At 40.8% G+C, this 16,378-nt stretch overlaps 3 protein-coding genes and 1 long non-coding RNA gene across 4 annotated transcripts in view; 2 read left to right on the top strand and 2 right to left on the bottom strand.

Moving 5' to 3' along the window:
- Positions 1–137: 137 nt before the first annotated feature.
- On the top strand, positions 138–5,027 carry actr8 (actin related protein 8). Its single transcript, XM_020088685.2, has 13 exons — positions 138–425; positions 1,148–1,318; positions 1,427–1,537; positions 1,711–1,815; positions 1,952–2,125; positions 2,383–2,476; positions 2,590–2,722; positions 2,953–3,106; positions 3,201–3,296; positions 3,427–3,567; positions 3,674–3,983; positions 4,170–4,333; positions 4,528–5,027. The coding sequence occupies exons 1-13, from the start codon at positions 291–293 to the stop codon at positions 4,669–4,671; spliced, it is 1,932 nt and encodes a 643-aa protein (XP_019944244.2). The 5' UTR covers positions 138–290; the 3' UTR covers positions 4,672–5,027.
- A 472-nt stretch (positions 5,028–5,499) lies between these two features.
- selenok (selenoprotein K) lies at positions 5,500–8,537 on the bottom strand. Its single transcript, XM_020088944.2, has 5 exons — positions 8,398–8,537; positions 7,868–7,958; positions 7,111–7,185; positions 6,573–6,668; positions 5,500–6,031 (listed from the first exon to the last, which is right to left on the bottom strand). Exons 1-5 carry the CDS (start codon positions 8,414–8,416, stop codon positions 6,028–6,030), a joined length of 285 nt encoding a protein of 94 aa, XP_019944503.1. The 5' UTR covers positions 8,417–8,537; the 3' UTR covers positions 5,500–6,027.
- A 742-nt stretch (positions 8,538–9,279) lies between these two features.
- LOC138410554 (uncharacterized) lies at positions 9,280–11,515 on the bottom strand. The gene is made up of 2 exons (XR_011243265.1): positions 11,400–11,515; positions 9,280–10,982 (listed from the first exon to the last, which is right to left on the bottom strand). It is a non-coding gene; the product is annotated as an uncharacterized lncRNA (long non-coding RNA).
- A 4,366-nt stretch (positions 11,516–15,881) lies between these two features.
- The window catches only part of LOC109630572 (uncharacterized), a 36,411-nt gene continuing 35,914 nt past the window's right edge, over positions 15,882–16,378 (top strand). Inside the window, exon 1 of the mRNA XM_069527181.1 lies at positions 15,882–15,993. The gene's annotated coding sequence lies outside the window, so the exon portion shown is untranslated. The remainder of the gene's footprint in view (positions 15,994–16,378) is intronic.

Here is a 16,378-nt window from a genome sequence, read left to right as displayed (position 1 = left end):
TCTGTAAAAAAAATAATAAGAATTAGAAACAATTAATAATAATTCCTGGTTTGCGCAACTTTATTTCATCATTTTTGAATCAGAGATCAGAAGCTGTGGACGCTTAGCGGAAATCAACCTGTCGACGAATAGAAATCGCTGTTTTGTACCATGTGACCAAACACGGAAGTGGCGGAGCGAGCAGCGTTTCTCTCCAGCGGAAGCTTCGTGTCTGTTGTTGACTCTGAGGAGTTTTACAGGCGCCAGAGACAGAGACTCGGATCCTTGAGACGAGTGAAGTAAAGGTGAAGATGACTCAGGCCGAGAAGGAGCAGGACAACGGGAAGGAGAAAGAGAAGGAGCGAGAGAAGGAGAAAGAGAAGGAGCAGCAGCGCGGGGTGAAAAGACCGATCGCTCCTCCAGTCATCTCGGAGCCCCTGCAGGAGGTCACTCCACTGTTTACCCTCATGATTTCATATGAGGCTACGATTCTCTTTATAGCTTTCACATGCTCAGGCTTTGCCTCCTCTACAGTAAAGTCTTCGTTACTGAGACTCATTGGTTACTTTACATTTACGCACTAGTTGTTGATAATATTATTGTTCTTTGTTTTTATTTTATACTGAGCTAAATGTCAAACATTTCACCAAAACCCATTTCAAGCTGCAATATGCCCAAAGTGATGTGTTCAGATGCTTTGAGTCCTCATGTTCAGCACTTCTGTTTGTCATTGGTTTATATGTTCCAAACCGAAAATTATTATTATTAATAATAATTTAGATACACTTTATCTGAAGATAAACTTCAAAACACAGTTACAAGGTGCTTTACAAGTTAAAATTGAAAAATTAAAGGCAAACAATAGTACTATAATACTATTTAACATTCCTGACCTCAGCCTCATCCCACACCTTTGTGCTGCACCGGAACACAGTGTGTTCGGTATTATGTCCTAACCTCTGTGTCAATTTAGAGATGCTGTGGCTGAACAGGAACAAATACCTGCAGCCAGGCTCCAAAGTCTTAGTTAAAGGTTTTCCTAGAAGAGCAGCGAGAGTTGGAGAAGCACATCAGTGTCTTTGGTTTTGAAACAAAATGTTTAATAATCACATATAGAAGTGTAAGTTAGGCTTTTTCCTGATCATTTTTAAATGTTCCTCTTTTACAGCAAATACAAAGCAATTTTATAGTCGTCATCCACCCTGGTTCAAGGACACTCCGTATTGGCCGGGCAACAGACAATCTTCCGGTGATGATCCCACATGTGATAGCACGCAGGCACAAGCAAAGTGGACAGCCCAGATATGAAGACGCCTGGCTGCTGAGAGATGGTCTCAATGTATGTCACTCTTGACTAGATACAACAACGATAAATTCTTTCAGTCTGTGTTTTGCTCGGCTGTTCAAATAAATTTCATATGCGTGTCATTTTTCATTCATCCACCAGAAACCAGAGAGTAAAGAGCAGAGGCAGAATGGACTTAAAATGGTCGACCAGGCCATCTGGTCAAAGAAGATGTCAAATGGCGTGCGGAGGACTCCAGTGTCTGCTGAACAGGTGTGTGTATTATGAAGGAGAACAACAGGAAGAGAAAGGATTTGTGCAAATACATTTACGCAAGCAAAGTGGTTCGAGTCCATCTCATGGGGGAAAGAACGGAGGAGACAAATGACAGAAATGTAAATTACTATTGTGTGTGCGTGTGTGTGCGCGTGTGTGTGTGTGTGTAGGCCAGAGCGTATAATTGTCAGATCCGTCCAGCGGTACTCGACAACAGCTCTAGAGTGAAGTGGACCAACACAGCCCACCATCCTCCTCATCTGGTGGGAGAGGAGGTCAGTGCATGTCTCTAAATTAGTTTTATTATTCTTTACATTGAACAAGACAAGAGCCTTTGTTTCTTTTATACATTTTCTTCATCCAGCTTTTTCTCTCTTTCTCTCTCCACTTTACCATCGTGGCTTCATGCAGGCTCTCAATGTGAATCCATCCGATTGTTACAACATCCACTGGCCTGTAGTCAGAGGTCAGCTCAATGTGCACCCTGGTCCTGGAGGCTCACTGACTGCCGTCCTGTCTGACCTCGAGACGATCTGGAGTCATGTCATTCAGAAGCAACTTGAGATCCCCCTCAAAGATTTAAAGGTAGGGGAAACTTCTTCCTCCTCGTTTCTCTTTTCTCCAGGGGCAGAGAGGGGCAAAAGCTTTGCAACACATTGAAAGAAGAATATAATAAATGATGAAAGAAGACAGATATAGAAAGGCTTATCATCATTTTAATATGTATCATGGTATTTGAAAGTTAGATCATTGTGATCATGTTAAAGTTCCTTAATTTGTACTCTTTTTATCTTTACACTTTTCTTCTCAAATCAACGCTGAGCTTTTTTATTGGTTGTTAGTATTACAGATGCATCCTATTGGTCCCTGACATCTACAACAGGCAGCACATAAAGGAAGTTGTCAACATGCTGCTGCTTAATATGGGCTTCTCAGGTACACACACACACACACACACACACAGAGTTCATGTATGGTACATTGGACAAAGACTGTTACTCATAAGCATCCGATGTCTTTTTTGTGTCTGTGTGTTTGCATGTTAATAGCAATCATTGTGCACCAGGAGTCGGTGTGTGCTACATTCGGCAGTGGGTTAAGCAGTGCTTGTGTCGTGGATGTAGGAGACCAGAACACCAGTCTCTGTTGTGTAGAGGATGGAGTGTCTCACCGGAACTCCAGGTCTGACTGAGAGCTGCTTTTTTATTTATATTATATTTTTTGTTATTCTCCATTTCCATGAAATCATACATTTGTCCAGGTTTTCATTAGAAAGACAATGGATCCCTTTTATTAACGAAATCAGGAACAGTGACATACATTGGATAACAGTAGTTTATTGATATTAAAAAATGTGTGTTGATATATTGCTTTAAGTGTGACTTTTTACATCACTCTGTTGAACTCCACAGGTTGAGTTTAGCGTACGGTGGCTCAGACGTGACCCGTACTTTCTTCTGGCTCCTGCAGAGAGCGGGGTTTCCCTACAGGGACTGTCAGCTGGGCAGCAGACTGGACAGTCAGCTACTGCAACACCTGAAAGAGACGTTCTGCCATCTAAACCAAGTGTGTTTTTTTTTTGTCTGGGAAGCAGGATCTGTTTATCTTTGTTTAGTGAAAAGAGAGAAATCTGCAGTTGTCTTCTGCTTTCCGTTAACAGGACATTTCAGGACTACAAGATCATGAATTCCAGACACGTTTCCCAGAAGCCCCAGCTCTACTGTACCAGGTTCGACTAGGAGATGAGAAATTACAGGTATAAACAGTAATGAAAAACAATGCTGATGTTAATTAAGTGCTGGAATGCTGTGCATTATTTTGTGATCTGGAATTACGCTTTATGTATGGCTCTATTTGTCTCTTGTGTGTGTGTCTGTGTGTGTAAGGCACCCATGGGACTTTTCTACCCAACCACATTTGGCATCGTAGGTCAAAAGATGTCATCACTCCAGTACCGTTCCCAAGGCAACTCGGAGGATCCTCATGATGAACACTACCTGCTGGCCACACAGAGCAAACAGGACCAGGTAGCACACACACATTTCACTCTTTTAATTCAAACCGATTTTTTTAGATACATGCTCTTGGTTTCTCATTCTTCTTTTCTTACTCCTCCATTGTTTTTTGCTACAGTCCTCCAAATCGGCTGCAGACCGGAAAGCTCTCTCCAGACCTGGTGGAGCTTTGGATGGGGAGATGAGCAATCAAGGAGGGATCGGAGAGCTCTCTGACTTGCCCAGGGGCTGCGGGAGTGGCAGCAGTGGAGCCGGGATGCAAGGGGAGATGGAGCTTGGGCCTACCCAGGGAGAGTGCATGATGGGGACGGGAGAAGTAGATGAGCCCCTGTCCGCTCACCTCTCCAGGAAGACTGCGATCATGAACCAGTTTGAGAGCAAAGCACTGGGCCTGGATAAAGCCATCCTGCATAGCATCGACTGCTGTGGTAAGCGTGGATGAATGGTGAAGGGAGGAAAGGACTAAGTGGTAGAATAATACTATAAAAAAATGTAATCATATCTTACGTCTTGTCAACTTATTAAATTTACAATAAAGTACAATAATAAAGGAGGATAGATGTTGCTCACAGCTCAGGACATCCTGTTTTAAGTCTACTGTTTTTATTCAACAGCCTCAGACGAAACCAAGCGAAAGATGTACAGCTCCATCCTGGTAGTAGGAGGTGGGCTCATGTTTCACGGAGCTCAGGAATTTCTGCTACACCGCATCATCAATAAGATGCCGCCCTCCTTCAGAAGGCTGGTAGACAATGTGGAAGTTATCACTCGACCAAAGGTAACCTGGAATTCATTGTACAGTCTAAGATAGGGATCCGCAATCCTGGCTGAGTATCATGGTGCTCAGTATTATTATTACCATATTTAATAGAAGATGTGAATTAATGAGTGCTGCACAATATTATACATACATCCTAGAGAGAGGGAGACAATAATAGCATACACTGCCTCTTCTAATGTCATGTTTTGTAGGACATGGACCCTCGTCTGATATCGTGGAAGGGGGGAGCAGTGCTGGCGTGTTTGGACACCACCCAGGAGATGTGGATCCACCAGAGGGAATGGCAGCGCTTTGGTGTGCGAATGCTCCGCGAAAGAGCTGCCTTCGTCTGGTGAAACAAAATCAAACTCAGAAACTCCTCCAGGACACAAATTGACACATCAAGACTTTTATCACAAAATGATAAAATTCTCAAGCTCATGATAAAGCTCTTGAACAGACCAGAGGTGCTCAAGTTAAAGTCAATGTAACAGCCCTGTGAATAATGGGTAAGTGTCATTTTTCTGATAACACCAGAACTATCTTTTCTCTTCTTGCTCTAAAACCCCAGAGGTTGCTATTGTCTTGAATGTTTGAAAAGTCTATAATATGAGTGTGCTCACTTTTTACAATTCTGTAAATATAACTGATTCTCCCATGTTTATGGAAACTCAGAGCTGTGTTAATAAACCTGTGATAGTTGGTTACACAATAATTGTCCAACAACTCTACCTTTCTTTGAATTATGCATATATTGAATTTTAACAGGGCGGCACAGTGGTGCAGGTTCAAATCCCAGCCTGGCGGCTGTCTTTCTGTGTGGGGTTTGTATGTTGTCCCTGTGTCTGTGTAGGTTCCAGTCAGAAAGGTGTCAGTCCAAATGCATGCAGATTTGGGTCAGGTTAATTGGAGATTCTAAACTGTCTGTGTGAATGTGAGTGTGAATGGTTGTTTGTCTCTGTGAGACTCTAGTCAACCAGTCCAGGGTGTATCCTGGCTCTCGCCTATTATCAGCTTGAAGCTTGTAGGGGGGGTAATACAGATAATGGAATTTAAACACATTGTTGTCTCTGATACAGCCCAAACCTCTCTTCAAAAACCCTCACAGCAACTCAGTGCTTTTAGGTCTAACATGCATTATCTAACTGTTGCAGTTGAGTTAAAAAAATAACAAATACAATTAGTCGCTCTGCTATTATCCACTTTATTTTGCAGTCACCAAATCACCTACTTAGAATTAATATTGTATAAAAACCTCACATTACTTACAATCAAATATATAGTCAAAAGTTTGCCATCTCATTTTGTCAAGCGTTGTCTTGAGTCAAGCTGGCTGATTATCAAGTTTTTCAGTAATGGAATAAGAACAACTCAATAGCAGCATCTTATAACTGCACATTTTTTATTTAAACAGAAGGTTACAAAACAAGGACTAAGGGGATTACCCTAACTGAGATTTCAGTGATACTCATTTCTGAGAGACTACAGGGGAAGGGTAGATGCAGGTGAAAATGGGGGGAGGGATGTGGCTAGCTGCTGTATCAGCCATTCTGGCCCCTATGAATAGGAATTCCCAGAAAGGTGTCAAGAAACTGCCTGTGGCAGTGGCAGCTGATGAAGAGGGGCTTCAGCACCGTAACGTCACCATCTTTCTTCAGGTCCTCAGCAAACGGACAGGCCAAGCCCCACGCCTACACTGGATGTGTAGGCATTTACCTAGAGAGAGAGAGAGAGAGGCAATGATATTTATACATTTTGTCAAAATATATGTTGATCAATTAAGGAGCAACTGATAAGTGTTAACATTATTCACAACAGTTTTTGAATTTATTACTAGACTACACCTGTAATCTTTTCAGAGTTTTGAGTTTGTCTTTCACATATGATGAACACAGCAGGAGATTGTGGGCATCAGAGGGGTTAACAAACCACCAGAAAACAAAGCCAGGAGGTGGCAACTGGATTGAGGATGCATGAGGCAGGATATGATGTATACATGTCACTGCAGAAATCACATGTTTTTTTGTCAGAAACCCCTCAAAAAATCACATTGTAATGCTGTATTCTCAGATGGGCACACACAGCTACTGACTCAGACATATGGGTTCTCAAGTTCAGCATCTCCGGAAAGGTTCAGCACAATGGCTGGAGATCAATGTATGTTTGAAAGAAGATTTACTGAGTCAGGCTCCAGCCATACAAGTTAGGAGCTCTGTATCCCAGGAGGATCTTTTAATACAGAAAAACTATTACTCACCTTCCTCATCCTCCTCCACCCATTGGCGGAGCACTGGGACCTGCACCATGGTTTATTCTTCCCATTCTCCTCCTGCCTCCAGGGGGACCAGGGGGACTGCAACACAGAAACGAGAACAATGGTTTAAAATGAGGCCATAAAATTTAGAAATTGTATGAATCCTTTATAGCTGTTTTTGTCATTATCTTGCTTATATCAGACCTATGACACTGGGTCTGTGCAGTGGGATAGATAATATGAATGAGAAACACTGCATTCAACTCACTATTATGCAGTTAGGAGTAATTTGAAGTAGTGGGTTGTGCACAAGATAATAGTTTAACTTTGAAGATCTCAGGTCAGGACTCTCCCTGCATTATAAGCAATTTTTATATATAGGTTTCATATATGCGCTCCACAGCATGCAGCTACTTGCAAAAATCCCTTTACTCATCATCCCACCATTGGATTTTGTCACGTCCATTGTTCAGGACAGAGGGGCACCTCCTCTTTACCATGTATGTGTCAATAGAGGAATAACTGTGCCACCGGAACCTACCCTCTGCCATCACTGTATTGTGACGAACCAGGCTTTCCATCCTTTGTCAAGTCCGGGTGAACCAATGTCCTAAAACTGGTAGAGATCGAAGAGGATGATCAGAGTGGTGGTAACAGAGGGACAGTACAGTTCTTTGGTTAATGACATGACACCTACTGAAAAAATTACATTCTTATAAGCCTTAGGATCTATCTAATTGGTACGTGTTATCATGCACTACATTGAGTTGGTGAATAATAAACATTATACCTGCTAATCATCAGCATGTAATTTAACTCAAAGCACCGCTGTCTAGCAGAGCTACCAATGTGACTTTATAGAAAGTCTAGTAAATCTCAGTATTCCACAGTATTAACACTGTTGTGTTCAGTTACAGCATCAGAAAAAACTATTTACCTCATTACATATGCCTTCGCTCACACTAATGATGGCAGAAAAGAACAGAGAGGTTTTAAGCACTTTTTAAAAGGAACCAGCTGCATTGTCCAACACCTGTAGTCTTACATTCCCCTTGACATCTAATCTATGCTATCTGATGTTTTTCAAGAATCTTATAATATTTGCTGGTTGTGAGTGTCACGTGTCTCTTAAAAAAGAGATGGAAATCTTCATGAGACTGCTAAATTAAACAAATCAGAAGCACTTATTGCATTGTGTGTATGCTTGTTACGTTCTAACACTTGATTCCGTGTAGATCACATTGGTTTAAACATCACTTTTTGGTTCAGTTAGTCCAGTGTTTGTGTGACTGACTTACAACAGGCCGATAAAATCTACTGCTCCCCAGAAGAGATCGACCAGTAGAGAGAGTCTCCACGGTGACTGGAGCCTGCTGTCCAGGACCTGGCCTGAGAGAGGGACAGTTTGTTATTACGTAAAACCAAACGCACGACCCTTCTAGTTTACAAATCAACCTATTGTACTCCCTCACTAGCACCCAAGAGACACAGGCTAACAGCTAATCTGGGCTTAAAAATGAGACAGACAGCACAAAATACATCAAGTTAACACAACCTCATGTTCAACACAGCCCAGCGAAAAAACTCAGGCACTTGACAGTGAAATCATCTCTAGAGGAAACACTATGAATATCCGCTCATAGAAATCTACGCAGATCCAGCTCGGCTAGCCTAGCTAACAGGCTACTTTGCTAAATAACATCGCTCTGTTTCCATAACTTCCTGTCGGAGTCGTTTGTTTTCACAGAAACTGTTCGAATATATATGAGGAATCAACAAACTAGTAATTACGGAGAGAAAACAGTTGAAAACAGGATAAACCTCTCACCGTTGGACACGTACACCATCTTGTAAAGAGTAGCAACACAGCTTTCACGGCTGTGTTTACAATTGCAACTCTACTTCCGGGTACACCACCGTTGCGTCATTACTTCGAGCGCATGCGCAGGAGATATAGGAAGATGAAATGAATCCATATAGTGCATTTTTTATCCACAAATACAAATTCAAAGATGTTATTCTCATTATCTATATATATATATCGATATATATAAACAACAAAAAGGTTATTAAAACCCATTACATTATGTATTTTGTCTTTTTCTCTCCCTGTATATGTGTAGTTTCTTCTCTTGCTGATTAAAAACGAAGAGAAGAAATGTGATTTGCTTAAGAGTCTGTAATTAATGTATTATGTGATAAAACTACTATATCCCCCACAATTATTTCATTATTTTGAATACACCCAACTCAAATTGTTTTAGTCTATCTTGTAATCATTTATATACAGTAGCATTTTGTTAGCAGTTTTACACAGACGTTCATTCAACCTTTTGGTATTTCTGGAGGCTGTAGAAGCATTGAACTGCAATGTGTTATATTGAGGGGGTTTCTTATATACCGTCTACCTTCTTTTAAATAAACCATTGACTTAGAAACATTATTAAGACCACAATCACATATGTGATGGAAGAAGTCTGTCTGTTCCTCCATTCACAACAGAGCCATTTATAGAATGTTGTCTGTCGTGTTTTGTTTTCTGGATTGCTAACAGACTCACAAATAATCTTTTCAACAGGAACACAACATGGTGTTAATGAACTGCAGTTCATTAACACCATGTTGTGTTAAAGTTAGACTCCAATCAATCAAAGCTACATGTAAGTATTCACACTTTGAAAGACATATTCTTGAGAATGACTGCACTGGGTGTTTGGCAACAATGACCAATTATTTATTCATTTGCTGTGTGTGGCGTAGCAGTATAAAGTAGTCTACTCTGAATAATGCACATAGAAGAAAAACACATGGTGAAACTTTTCTAGGACTCTCACTCACTGCTAAAGCCACATTCAACCTGTCCAGAGAGAACAGAGCATATCTCCACTTAAACAAAACAAAGTACCGACAACCTTTAAACTTTTCTGGTGTAATGTTTTTAAATATGCATAACAATCATTGATAACCCGCGCTTTGTGTCCCACTCTCCTCTCTACTACAGGTCCTACAAACGGTACATGCAGCAGACCATAGGTAGCTAGGTATGGATGTAGGGATTTCTGATTCAACATATTATGGTGGGGTCATCAGTTATCATTCTGTGCATCGGAAGCAAAGAGTGCATTCTGTGCATGCAGGTAAATTTGTCAAATGCCTCAATTTATGATATTTTACATTCCATACACGTAGACAAAGTGCCATATCTGCATTATCCCATTTTTCATTGACAGGACATTCTGTATGCCAAACCAGCGAACCAGTTCCTGAATCAGTCTTGGGTAAGGCCGGCTCACGGGGCCTATAAAAAGCCCTAGTATTGCACTATGATGCATTCATTCAAAAATAAATAAAATAATTTACAATCTGACATGTTCTTAAACAGCCATGAGCATGATTGATAGTTGGTGACACTGGCATTCTGTGGTCTTCCCTTAACAAGATGCTACATGTATTAGAAAGGCTGAAATACAACACATCAGATTGTGTTAGTCCTTTTCATTGGTCTGAGGCTCAGGTCCTCTGTCCTCTCAATCATACTTAAGAGAGTTGTGATCTTATTCACTGATGTGGGGTTTAGGTCATGTGCTCCCTTCACCAGGCTTTTGTGCGCTGTACTCCTGGGTTTCAGATTGTATCCTCTTTCCTGATTTTCCTGTTGTACTCTTCAACACCAGCCTGGGGTTCAGATATTGTCTGTACCTGTCCCACAGGCTCCTGTACGCCACACTCTTTGACATTTGGTTGCATTTCAGGTCTTGTCCTCTCTTCATTCGGTTTCTGTGTGTCACAATCTTTTTCAATTTCAGGTTTAGTGTTGTTTCCATCTGGATTCTGTGCATCAGTCTCTGGCCTCCGATTGGTTGCTCCTCTAAAAATACCAGCTTTGTGAAGCTCACGCCTTATAGTTTTCACTGAGACGGCATGAGAGAGGTGTGTGTTCAACTCTGAAGTTATTTTTGAGGCCGTATAATCAGGGTGTTCATCCACTATCCTGAGAAGCGTTTGTCTGTCCTTTTCTGTGAGCTTTGACTTGCGCCCGCTGTTCTTCTTTGCCGATGTTGTTCGTCCATGTTTGACGTACACTGTCATGACTCTGGAGACCGTTCCCCGCGCCACATTGAACAGCTGTGCAGTTTTTGTGACAGATGCGCCGGAAAGTCTTGCAGCAACTATTTGGCACCTTTCAAACTCTGTTAAGTCACTCATGTTTCTTTGAACACCCCTGTGAAAGTGTTGAGTGTATTTCATGGAAGCAACAGGCTAAGTCAAAGGACAGACACGCTGCAGGCTCTGCAGCTGCTGCTTGAATTCATCAAAGTCCTCTGTCATGTGTTGTTTCCGTTATTTTGAACAGTTAGATCCAGGGTTTGAGGAAGATCCATAGATTAGGGGCTGAGGTGGACGGTGTCATCACTGATCCATAAAAAGATGAAAATGGGATAATAAGATATAGCAAATAATAACAATGTTTAATACAGTATATAATAATAATACTAACAATAGTAATTCATATAAAAATAAACAATAATAACAGTAAACATAATTATTTTTATAAATGTTTAAAACACGGAATTAAGTATCAACTCATTCAACAGCCAGCATGTACTACATATATAGTAATGAATTATATAGTAAAGCACAAAGCTTTTTAGCACACACTCATTAATAAGCTAACTAACGACAGGGATGATGTTTATGTGCTCAGCTCGAGAGCAGCAGCGTTTTCGATGCTATTATTTAAGCTAGCCAGGCTACAAGCTAATATATTAGCTCCCGTCGACAACAAGTGTGTTATCATGTTAAAGCTACGTACTGACACATTAAACTCACATGTTGTGTGACGATCAGAACAGAGGATCAGTGTCTATGGTCTGTCCACTGCTGCTGTTTATCACCGACCTAAGTTTGTTTCTACAGGAAGAATGACAACCGACACATCCGGTATTACACCTTCAGAATAAAAGTTTTGTGTCATCTGCTCCACTACATTTTTTGATTTATTTTGCATATGAGCAGGAAAAATTGCATTAGACTTATGCAAACTTCTTTACTTTTGAAGGTTACATAGTAGCTTATAGGCCTACATGAAAAACACAAAACAACAATTTTGCCATAAAAACATTTAAAGAAATATTTTAATTATAAATGAATCACCAACCTGAGACTAACTGGCATTAGCTTGGCCCCCGGCTCTATTGTGGGGAACCTTGTTTTATTTGACCATTATCGATTATTTATTATTGATTCATCTCTAAGGGAGACCAATGGAAAATGAGGAAACTACAACTCTGGAGGGTGTCTCTGTGACAATCAAAAGTCACCATTCTTTATCTGCCGTCACATCTAATGGTCATGACAAAAAGTGCATCCTCAGGCCAGAGCAGTAATAGAAGGACAGAAGAGACAGGCAGAAAGGAGAACACGTTTTTATCTATTATTGAAATTATTGCACAGTATTAAAACACAATCACAGACACTTGGACAAAGCCTGGAAAGGTACTGAGGCTGACAGAACAGGCTAATATTCAAGCCTTACAATAGAAATAAACAAATAACTTATGTATAAAGTAAGCAAAAATTGTGTTTTAAATCAAGGCATGCTGTGGCTTAATGCAAACGTCAACCAGTCTAAATATACATGAAAGTCTGAAACCCAGTCACATTATTCCTTGTCTTTCTTCTGGGATTCAGGTGTCTCAGTCTCGTCCTCAGGGTTCTGTGAGTCCATCTTCGAGTCAGACGTTGGTTTCCTGATGGGAGCTCCTCTATCAACTCCAGCTTTCCTTTTAGGCTTGCGCTTGCTGTTCTTCTTTGCTGATGCAGTATGTCCGTGCATATTGTAGACACTCATGACTTTGAGGACAGTTCTTCCTGACACGTCACAGAGCTGTGCAGTTTCACTCACAGACAGACCTGCCAGCTGGGCACCAACAATTTGGCCCCTGACAAAGTCTGTTAAGTCACTCATGCTGTCGGTGGAGGTGTTGGCTGTCCCCTCTGATGCTGGCACACAAAGCCCAACGGTCAATCAACCGAGCAGCGGCCTCTGTAGATCTGATTTACTTCAATGTTTTTCTCTGTGCTGTTTTCCTTGCTTGGCCCATCGATGTGCAGAGTGCAGGGGAGATCCACATTCACTGTCGGTCTGTGAAAGAGACATAGGTCTGAAACAGCAACACTGCTTTGCATGTGAGAGTCTGCATTAAAGTAAATCCAGTATCACGACTTTTATAACCACATCAAAATCTACTAAATGAGCATATTACAGCGATTTTACCTTTTATTCATTGGCTTCCAGTAAATTGTAGAATTGATTTTAAGATTGTATTGCTGGCTTTAAAGGTTCCATTCTGGATTTGAACCTAAGTACATTTGAGATCTTTTAACACAATATGTGCCGCGTCTCTACCTGAGGTCCTCAGGGAAGGCACTACTCACCATTCATCCCCAGTCCTGAGGAGACAAGGTTTTTTCTGTCACTGCCTGAAAATATTTCATTTTACCTTTAACTATTTTCAGTTCATTACATTGTATTTAATCTGCTTTATCTTTGCTCATCTTACTTTTAAATTGTTTGAGTTTAACCTGTCTCCTATAGTTTGCCCTTAATTTTACATTTCGAACGCATAAAGCACCTTGTTGCTGTGTTTACAATACTTATTTATATTTTACATATTATTTCAGACAGGTTAATTAACATTTAATTAGGCTGGAAAACAAAGAATAGAATATAAACACTTTATAGTGCAGTGCTAAAACAATGTTGTAAATAAAGGTTTTCAATCCACTCTGTGATCTTATCCGAGGCTGTAACGTGAGTTGATGTTAGCCACCTAGCAAGCAGTTAGATTAGCTTAGAAAACATGTACTCAGAGGAAGGTGTCGCAATATCAATGCTACGTCATTAATGAATGAGACACGCTCTGGTAGTGATGGTGTAGTGATGCACTTACTACACGTGTACAGAGGAGTCATCACTACTGATGCGTCATTACGTGTCGAGGCTCTGAAGCGTGTGTCGACTAAATAATCCAGCAAGATTTTGCTGTGCGTGTCGAGTAGGGCTGGGCGTATCGATCTGAACGGTTTCCCATCTATACATCCAGCAAATTCCTCGAAATTCCTCCAGAGTTCATGCGAGAGAGCATGAGCTTCTCTCCAAGTCTGTCTGTGCAACAACTCACCTCTCTCTCTCTCTCAGAAACACTTGCCCCCCCCTGCTCTGCGGCAGAGCGGAGAGTCGGAGCACTGAGTGAGAGAGCAGCCTGTGATGGTGGAGAGAGAGGCGCAGTGTGGACCCTGTTCATGTTTGTCATTACATTGTTGCTTTTGTTTACTTATTTTGCACAACTGACTTTGTTGCTCTATTACTGTTAGTATTATTGTTGTGTTGTTGACATCATTAATCAGGACTTTTCAAGTAGAAGGTATCGGTATCGGCGATACTAGCACTGTATTTACTTGGTAGCGGATCGCCGATACCAAAATTCCTAGTATCGCCCAGCCCTAGTATTGAGGCTTGTGTTGATGACGTATGTGGTGATGACGTATGTGGTGACGACGTATGTGGTGACGTTCGAAGCCTCGCGAGGCGGCCGTACCACGTGACTGAATCAGGAACTGGTTCGCGGGTTTGGCGTGCGATTCGAAATATCCTTTATCAGCGAATCCTTTATCTTTATCTTTACCTTTATCTTTATCTTTATCTTTATTTTCAGTCTATGGGCGAAAGGCAATGAACCCCCCCCCCCCACACACACACATTTTGTGGACCTCAGACTTTACTGCGCGTTGGTTTGCAATCTGTTCGAGCTTCTTTCTGCGATGGAACCAGCACGAAAGAGGAGATTTCCCCCTGTCTGCACCCCAGCTTCATCTGTGCCCCGTGAAAAGGTATTTTCTAAAGCAGGCGACACCATCTTAAAAAAAAAGGAAACCGCCTGAGGCCCATGACTGAGGAAAAGTTAATTTAAAATAAAGTTGAATAAAATGTTGTCCCTATTTTACGTGTTACATGTTGCCCCTAGTAACATGAGCACAGTCTTTATATACAGTCTATGGCACAGTCACAAACCAAGTAACACAAGCACATTCACATCACAACCCTCTCCCAATTTTGTTTCGACTTTCCCTTTTGGCCCCGCCATCGTATCATAAAGACAGACACCATATTAATATGTTCATAATTTATATATTGGCATCACAAACATCATTCATTAATTTATTCAAATCAAAGCTTCACACACCAAAGCCATGGTGTCATTTTAATCACACTGCCTGTTTTACATATACATATATATATATATATATATATATATATATATATATATATATATATATATATATATGCACATATATATTATAAAGTCCTCCTTTTAATGTCATATTAACATGAATATTTATAAATGTAGATTCCAGTCTCCTGCATGTCTCCAAAAAGGACTGTCCCAATTCTGCAAGGTATATTTATTTTTAACATTACAAATGTTTTTGAATTAAAAGTGTTTTTGTTTATTAATTTGCTTCTGTGTCTTTAGTTTTTCTATACTTATTAAATTCTACTGTGACTTTAACTCATCTATGAAATGGTATTTTTTTCTGTTTTATTTTCATGAGGGTCTTTCTGCTGTGTTTAAGTCTGAGTGGTAGAGAAGCCATCTTGTGTGTTCTAGTGTGAGGTTTAAGTCACCATAGCTTGCTGTGCATATGAACAACCATCAGTGTTGCAGAACCGTTTTGAATTGTTTTATGAGTAGTGGTGGTTTATTCATAATTTGTGACCATTTCATCTTTTTTACCTACGCCTTCCAGTCTTACCCCACACTGTTTCATTTTGGGGGTTTGTTTATTTAATTCACAACTACGTTTTTGTGTTTGTTGTGCTCTGTCACCTAACCTCATTACAGCCATCTAGTTGAAGAGAGATAAGCCTATTATTTCATGCATTGTATATTAAATCTGTATTTTGGTACAGCAGTCCCTGGTTCCACTTTATTCTGGGTCTTATGCATTGGATATCATCAAGGTCACAAAATGTTAATATAACATCGTACTTAGTTTTTCTTTCCCTGTTTCTACAAGCTCCATGATTTCTTCTAACTTCAATCATCTTGTTTGCACTGTTCGGCCATCAGATGGCGACAGAGTCCACAGATTAATATTCCTCTAAAAAAGTTGTTGTAGTAGTCTGGCTCTGTTACCTTCTCATTAACAAACTAACAGTGATAATATACTATTCTTTATTTTGACAGGGACCCTCCTGACCCTGTGAAGCCCCTTGAGGTCCCATACCGCCCTTTGGGAAAGACTAATGAATGAAAAAGAAACAGCTCTACCACTGGGATTCTGGGTTTTTTGAAGCAGCTTACAACCACACTGGTGTTCGTCTGCCGCTGCTCCTGATGGCCACGACCCCAGACTGAAGGTGAGAGGTCACAGGCTCAGACAAAACAGGGCTGTACTTCTGAGTGCTGACCCAGGCCAGGGGGGGGGGGGGCAAAGGTACCACACAACAGTCAGGCATGAACAGTGATCACACATAGGAGCAAGAGAGCAAAAGATCTGAAAGGGAGTATTTTAATCAAGTTTATTTTCCTCATTAAACTGTGTGTTTAAATGCATTTGATACAGCATCATTCAACTGTCATGAAAGCAAATGAAATTGTGGTGGGCAGCTGGATATCATTATCTCCTCTTGTCTCAAAGGTCAGTTCTTCTTCTTCCTTCCACAACCCTTTACTGTTTTTCTTTCTGAATCTGTATCGACCTTCATTTACCCCAAATAATTAAGAATTCATTCTTCTGGCACG

This window comes from Paralichthys olivaceus, chromosome 6, assembly GCF_024713975.1.
Source record: "Paralichthys olivaceus isolate ysfri-2021 chromosome 6, ASM2471397v2, whole genome shotgun sequence".
Classification (NCBI taxonomy): Eukaryota; Metazoa; Chordata; class Actinopteri; order Pleuronectiformes; family Paralichthyidae; genus Paralichthys; species Paralichthys olivaceus.
This window is presented reverse-complemented; position numbering and strand designations above follow the sequence as displayed.

What these genes read in the sequence shown, in the direction of transcription:
- actr8 (XM_020088685.2), top strand. Translation starts at nt 291, where the DNA reads ATGACTCAGGCCGAGAAGGAGCAGGACAACGGGAAGGAGAAAGAGAAG. An exon ending in TCTCGGAGCCCCTGCAGGAG is followed by an intron (nt 426 to 1,147) that starts GTCACTCCACTG and finishes CCTCTTTTACAG; the next exon opens with CAAATACAAAGCAATTTTAT. An exon ending in CGTTCTGCCATCTAAACCAA is followed by an intron (nt 3,107 to 3,200) that starts GTGTGTTTTTTT and finishes TTCCGTTAACAG; the next exon opens with GACATTTCAGGACTACAAGA.